General features: G+C 49.4%; 1 protein-coding gene across 1 annotated transcript; it reads left to right on the top strand.

The window, feature by feature from the left end:
• Nucleotides 1-2,626: 2,626 nt before the first annotated feature.
• Tspyl1 (TSPY like 1) lies at nt 2,627-5,287 on the top strand. Its single transcript, XM_028874814.2, is given in 2 exon segments — nt 2,627-3,029; nt 3,032-5,287. Coding segments are annotated over 2 exon segments (1,161 nt in total). The 5' UTR covers nt 2,627-2,719; the 3' UTR covers nt 3,883-5,287.
• The last annotated feature ends 2,313 nt before the right edge of the window (nt 5,288-7,600 follow it).

Genomic DNA, 7,600 nt, shown 5'->3' with positions numbered 1-7,600 from the left:
GCTGGCACATCTTTTTGATATTATGTGAGACAGTCAGTACTTGTAGTAATACCGTTCCTTCCCAATTATATATAAATGAAAAACAAAAGGATGAATTCCACTGTTTTGTCTCTATCAAGCATTTATTCGTTGCGTCCCTGCTGTCTCTTTGTATGGCATTTTAGTTCCCACAAGCCTGCCTTCCCCCATGATGCTGTGTCTAGAAAAACGCGGAATCAAACTGTCCCACGATGGAATGCTGTGCTCTTCAGTTTAGCAGCCGCTACTCAGATCTCGCCACTCAAAGGAAAGGAAGTGACTGTGGCTGACCAGCTCAAAATTGTATTGCTCTTTGATCGATATGAAAATACTAGCCACACGGGAACGGTGGTTTTTTTATTAGTCAAGTGTAGCACGAACAATGGCGTAGCTGCATTAGTGTGCAAATATACTTCCTATGTTCCCGGGCTCCACCTCTTCTCCAGCTGGTTAGTTTTTCTCCAAAGTAGGAACCAAGTCAAATTTCATTTCCTCCATAAGCATACACCGGATACTCTCATCTGCATGAATGACTTTGTCTTTGAACTCTGTGTCCTTACCGCTCTAAAGGAAATCATTAAGTAGTCTATAAAAGTTTAATTAAAATATACGTAAGCTTTGTCATAAAAGTAATATTACTCTTTTCTATTAATTGAAAGCTTATAATGCTACATACTTTCTACATCATTTTTTATTTTATACATCTTGGTCATCTTCATATTAGGGTTCGAAAATATGAATGGTAATTTCCATTTTAAATATAAACATTCCTTTAGAATCACTGATTTATTAATTTTGTGCGTGACATAGGGGTACTGGCATTGGTCAGAGGTCAACTTGCAGGAATCATTTTCTTTCTTCCATGTTGGTCTTAGGGATAAAACTCACCCTTAGGCTAGGTGGCAAGCACCTTTCCCTGAGGAGCCATCTTGCCGGCCCCCAATTTTTTTTTATTAGAAAACTGTGGCCTAGAAAGGTGAGGTGACTTGTCCAGGTCAACTAGCCAATGAACGATGGAGCTAGAATTTGAATCAAGTCCAAGACTGGTGGGGACCTTATCAGGCGGAACCAAGTGGGGCACTTCAGTCTGATGGTTCCTGGAACATCAAAATAAACTAATCCTGTCTGAGATGCATCTTTTAACAATCGTAGTTTAATGGGAATAACAGATTGTGGGTCAATTTACAAGACTCCAGGTCTGTCCTAGGCTTATTGTCACTTTCTAAAGGACAGGTGGCTCCCTCTAGTGAGAGTTAATGGGAATAACACAGCCAGCAAATATTTAAAAGTGAAAATACGTTTCTTGGTGAGTGTGTGTGTGTGTCACATTTTTTAACCCAGAACTTCACCAAAATTTGATTACAATTTCAGAATACCTGATATGGAAATCCGGGTCAGGCTTAATCTACAGTGACTTTTATGAGAAGTATAACTTTCTAACGACGCCACCATCACAGGGCATACTAAAACCGCCATTACTAGAACTTTTATGGTAAAATTGTTATATTAAGTTTTTCTATTTATGTGTGTAGCGAGGTTATATTGTCTATGAACTTCATTGCACGAAGGTGAATAATGTCTTGGAAATATCTGTTAGACAAAACGTGACATTTGTTCTGATAATTTTGACAAAATACTGAATTTGAGGACCAGACATAGCTATCTGCTTTTTTTTTTTAAAAAAAAAATAACAGAAATGAAATGAATCAATCTGTCCTTAAATATGAATCTGTGTGTGGATGAGGAGGGAGAAAATATGTCTCAACTTGACACTGACTGCGTTTCTGCTTTTATATTAGAGTGGCGTCATATTCTGTTCGGAGGGCATCGGAATCAAACCTCTGGGGGCTCACATCAGTCCTCTGTCATTTTCTGCTTCATTTTAGCAAGCGACTCGGTTTCTCCTCGTCTCAGCTCCATTGTGAGTAAAAGGAATACCATCAACACTTCACAGGATTCTTGTTAAGAAACCATATGACGTGGTGTTTATCACAGTAAGAGCGCAATCCTTAACTATAACCACAAAACATCTTCCAGAAAACAAAAAAACAAAAAACAGCAATTCCTAAACAAACCCACAGAGCTTTGTTCCCCAGCAACGTCAAGAGATTGGAAGTGAATTGCGTTTTGATTATTGTTTTGAGCCGGGATGGGCGGGGGGTTGGGGGGGGGCGTCTCCCTCTGTAGCCCAGGTTAGCCTAGAAGTCGCGATCCTCCCCAGCACCGGCGGGCCGGGATGCGACAGTCCAGGACCCGTCGTCCTAGGAGGTTAGAATCCACAGTGGGGGGACGGACCTTTGGCAACCGCCTCGGTTAAATACGGACATTTCTGCTCCCGGCTCTTCCGGATGCCCGGCGACACTGTCACCCTTTTCCACATCGCTGGAGAGCGGAAGGCGGTCCGCCGCTGCCCGCCCCCGGCTCTCCGAGGACGACGCGCACTCCTCGGCGGGCATCCACGGGACCATGGCAACCCGCAGCCCCGGAGACAAGGGCAGCCAATCCGGGCGGCGGAACCAATCCCCGGGGGCGGCCGCCAGCTCTCGCGAGACCCGCGGGGCTGCCGCTCTGACGTCACCGCCCCGGAGACAGGGGCGGGGCGTAGCGGACGCGGCGGGCGGCGGTGGCGGCGGCGGCGTGGACTCCCGGAGGGAGGGGGACTCGGGTGTCCGCTGCGGGTTGTGGCGCCACCGTCCCGGACATGAGCGCCCCGGAGCCGGGCGAGGGGACCACCCTTGTCCCCCGCAGCCGCGGCCTCCGCGATGCGGCTGACGGTGTCCCGGGGAACCCAGGCCGGCTGCCCGGCGAGGAAAGCTCGGCGACCGTGGTGGTGACAGGTGAGGCCCGCGCGGAGACCCCGGCGCCCCGGGGTGTCGCGGGGCTTGACCCCCCGCTGTGGGGGACCGCAGCCCGGCAGGGAGAGACTCCGCCTCCCGCCGAGGGTCCCCCGGCTGCCGCGGCTCCGGAAGACGGGGAGCAGCAGGCCCTGGAACCTCGGGGCGCCGAGGCGCAGGCCGCGACGCGGAGACCGAACCGGGCACCGTGGCGGTGGCAGCCGCCGAGGAGCAGCAGCCCGGAGTGGCGGCCGAAGGAAAGGAGGAGGAGGAGGGGATGCAGGTGGAGCAGAAGCCCGAGGAAATGGAGATGCTCATGGAGGCGAGTAGAGAGGCCAGGGAGGTGGAGGAGGAGGAGGAGGCAGAGGCAGGGCCCTGGCATCTGGGCATCAATCTCCGCATGAACCCCCTGGAGGCCATCCAGCAGGAACTGGACACTGTGAACGCTCAGGCCGACAGGGCCTTCCAGCATCTGGAGCAGAAGTTTGGGCGGATGCGGCGACACTATCTGGAGCGGAGGAACTACATCATTCAGAACATCCCAGGCTTCTGGATGACCGCCTTCCGGAACCACCCCCAGTTGTCCGCCATGATCAGGGGTCAGGATGCAGAGATGTTAAGGTACGTAACCAATCTGGAGGTGAAGGAACTCAGGCACCCCAAGGCCGGCTGCAAATTCAAGTTCTTCTTTCGGAGAAACCCCTACTTCAGGAACAAGCTGATCGTCAAGGAGTATGAAGTGAGGTCTTCGGGTCGGGTGGTGTCTCTTTCCACGCCGATCATCTGGCGGAGAGGACACGAGCCGCAGTCCTTCATTCGCAGAAACCAGAACCTCATCTGCAGCTTCTTCACCTGGTTTTCAGACCACAGCCTTCCAGAATCCGACCGAATCGCTGAGATCATCAAAGAGGACCTGTGGCCAAACCCACTGCAGTACTACCTGTCGCGTGACGGAATCCGTCGACCCAGACGGCGCCCCGTAAGAGAGCCAGTGGAGATTCCCAGGCCCTTTGGCTTCCAGTCAGGCTAACCCTTGCCTCTGAAAAGACCCCTGGAGCAAGTCCCTTCTCACCTGTGCTTGAGCAAATGCAACGGGTATGCAGTGATTTTGATTTTTTTTTCCTGCTGACTCTTCTGCATCAAGATGAAGATCGTAGACATGCTTCTGCTTTCACATGGCCGCCGTGCTGTTGTGTATTAGTATCTGCTTGTTCACGACCCTTGCTGAGCTTCACACATGGTACTGACGGCTACACAGCTTTCACACTCCTGGGACTCGGTTGTGTTCAGTCTGCCACCTGTGTACTGCCACCTGGATTTTTTTTGCTTTGTCTAGGGGCCCTTTTTTTTATTTACCTGTTGAGCATGTGGCAATATGGACACCAAGTTTGCAGACAGTTACTGGGCATTAATGATGTTGCAGGAGAACGGGAGTGGGCCGCCTTCTGTCGGTTTTTTGTGACTCTTTCTGCACCACTTTCCAATACTGCTTGCTCTTGGCTATACCAAGCTCCACTGGCGCTTGCCAAGGTTCCTCACACTCACTCTCCATCTTTCTCCTGTTACTTTAAGTGAAAAGATGTAGTTCAGAAATACTGCAAGGTCAGTATTCGTAGTCCATTTAGACTGGTAGCATTTCCAGAGAGGAACTCTTGACTGCCTTGTCTCCTCTCTTCCCAACTCCCCAGCCTGGTTAGCAAGTCCTAATAGGCTTATAGGGAGCTGAAGCTAGTTGGGAACGGAGGAGATCTTGTTCCTCATAAGGTATGGAAGAACTAAAGGGTTTGTGATGGGTACCTTAAGCAGGGAAAGTGAACTGAAAAGAGTTAGGATCAAAGTAAGTCATAAAAAATGGGGCTGAAGATGAACACAGGGCTGACAGAGCTTTCAAGTCCTGGTTGGTTAATGGTGATGTGAAAAATAACTTTCTCAGGATTGCAATAGAAACATTATAGGAGTTTGAGTGTTAAATGTTGCCTAGACAATGGTTCTTTTAAGAAACAGTACAAGTTTGGGTTATTTTTCTCTTTTTATATATGGCCTGATGTATCTGAAAGAGTAATATTGTGCCCATTTTACCAACATTTAGTAAAATGCTATTTGTTTCTATTTACTGGGAAAGTTTAAATACTTTCTTTTGCATTTATTTGAAACCATTTGGAAGAACAATAATCTTGACAATACTTAGACTTAAATGGATATTCATAACAATTTTCCATATTAATCTAAATTATTAGAAACGTAGTTTAGATAATTTGGTCTTTATCAAGTTTGTCAAATTATTGTCTTCATGGAAAAATAGGTATGTGACTTGACTGTTTTGGTAGCCTCTTAAATTGCACAATAGTTGTACTCTGTCAAATTAGAACTGTACTAGGAGTATATTTGTTGTCACTTGTATGCAAGATGGTAAATAAAAGCATGGCACTCTTTTGGACGTTTATTTTTCACTTTGGCCATACACTGCTTTAGTAAGTTTGTAGAACTGATGAGATTATGGAATTACCAAATTTCTTAAATGGACACCACCGACATTATCCCAAAGGTATGACCAGAGAGCACAGTGCTGTGTCTTCAGGGCACAAGTGTCGTCGCTACTGTCCTTGTCCTGTCGCTTTAAAATGTTGACAGTTACAGCTGCTCACAAGATGTCCCTAACTTCTGCACAGCTGTGCACCACAAGCCCCTTCCCTTCCTTCTCAGGCTCACAATTTCTGCCTCCACCGATGATATTTCCATGTTTGGTTCTAATGTACATTTCATAAGCAGGCACTTAGAGAGTCCTTACCATGGAATATACTGTTTCCAGACCTTTTCTTCTTAACTTTATCCTCCATTGGTCAAATCTTCAAGGCCTGTTGTAGTAACTCCTCTGCCTTGTATTTCTCCTCCTCTGTTACTGGAAAATAACATAATTATTCATGTGGTAAATTACCCAAGTTCTTATTAAGGCATTCTGCTAGGTCTTGAGAAGTAAAATAAAAAGATTCCATTCTTTTCAGTGTTAAAACATTGTCACACCTGATATGCAAACACCACCATGATACAGTAAATAAAGATATTTCACATTTTCACTTTTTCTTCCCTCTGAGTTTAGAAACCTGGTGAAAATAGTTAAGTGTATTTCACTTCCTTAATTCAGCTACCATGTTTTGCACATAGTTGTGAGCAAATTGTTGAATGACAGAATGAACCACTCAGATGAAAGAGGAAGATGCCCAGAAAGACTTGAAGTAATCTCACCTTAAAAACCATGGTGATAGTTTTCAGAGCCAGGGTGATGCTTGGGTCTTGGCAGCTGCAGGGGCCCGTGTCTAGGTTCATGACCCTGATGCAGTCATGCATCACTATCTATCATGCATCCACTATCTCTTGATATCTGAGGCTCCTGATACCATCAAAAATGAGAGGATAGGGAATGTACAGAGTTGGCCCCGCCCCTCACTGGCTGTAACACTAGGGAGAACTGGTCTTACCCTTCACTGGTAGAAACACTCAGGAGAGAGTCCTACACCTCATTTGGGCAGCACAGTAGAGCTGACCCTGTTCGCAGGGGGCATGGTTGAGCTGGCCCTGAGGGCATGAGAATGGGAGAGTAGGTCAGGCCGCTCCCATCTGCCATGTGGCAGTGTGGGTGAGGGAAAGATGCCCTTCCATCTTGCCCCTACTGCCTCCAGCTGGAGAGGGAGCTGACCCGTCCCTTTACCAGCTCTAACACTTGGCAAAGCGAGCCCTACTCCTCCTCTGGGGCACCACCCTATTGACCAGGGCACAGGTAAGCTGGCCTGAGGCTGGCCTGAGAACGTGAGCATGGGAGACCTGTGCCTGTCCCTCATCGGCCATATGGTAGCATGGGTGGGCGAGAGATGCCCGCCCCCATCAACGGCAGAGGTAGGTGTGAGAGCTGGTCCTGAGGTCCTAAGAGCAGGAGACCTTCCCCTGCCCTCCCCCCACCACTCAGGAGAGCAGACCCTGCACCTCACCTGGGCAGCACGGTAGAGCCAACCCTGTTGGTGGAGGGGTAGGTGAGCCAGCCCCCAAAGTGAGCATGGGAGAGCTATCTGTCTCAGATGCTGCTATCTGACTAGGCATCTGTCATGCGGAGGTGTGGATGGGGGAGAGATGCCTCTCTTTACCCTCCCCCTTACCAGCTGCATCACTGAGGAGAACAGGTGCTGTTCCTCACCTGGGCAGCACAGTAGAGCTGACCCTGTAGGCAGGGGTGCAGATGAGATAGCCCCGAGGGTGTGGGAGTGGGGTGGCTGGCCACACCTCCCTCCTCTGCCATGTGGTGGTGAGGGCAAGGGAAAGATGCCTCCCCCTTTACCCTGCCATCTGTGGTGGGTGAGGGAGCAGACCCTACCCCTTACCAACTGCAGCTCTCGGGAAAGTGGGCCCCTGCCCTTTGCCTGGGCAGCACAGTAGAGGTGACCCTGTTGGCAAAGGTGTGGGTGAGCCAGCCAACACGGTGGGGGGGGGCGGAGGGGGGTGGAGGTGGGAGAACTGACCCTGAGGCCATAACGAGAGAGCTGTCCCTACCCCTCATCAGCTGCAGCACTTGGGAGAGTGGCGCCTACACCTCGCCTGGGCAACACTGTAGAGCTGACCCTGAAGGTGGAGGTGTGGGAGAATCCACCCTGAGAAGGTGAAAGGGGAGAACTAGCCCCGGCCCTTGCTCATTGCTGCCAGGGATGGACTAACCAGGGCAATGCTAGAGAGCTCCCCCTGGTGGTGAAGACGGGAGAGCT

Source organism: Peromyscus leucopus, chromosome 8a (genome assembly GCF_004664715.2).
Source record: "Peromyscus leucopus breed LL Stock chromosome 8a, UCI_PerLeu_2.1, whole genome shotgun sequence".
NCBI lineage: Eukaryota > Metazoa > Chordata > Mammalia > Rodentia > Cricetidae > Peromyscus > Peromyscus leucopus.
The sequence above is the reverse complement of the archived record's forward strand: the minus strand, read 5'-3'. Positions and strand labels throughout refer to the sequence as shown.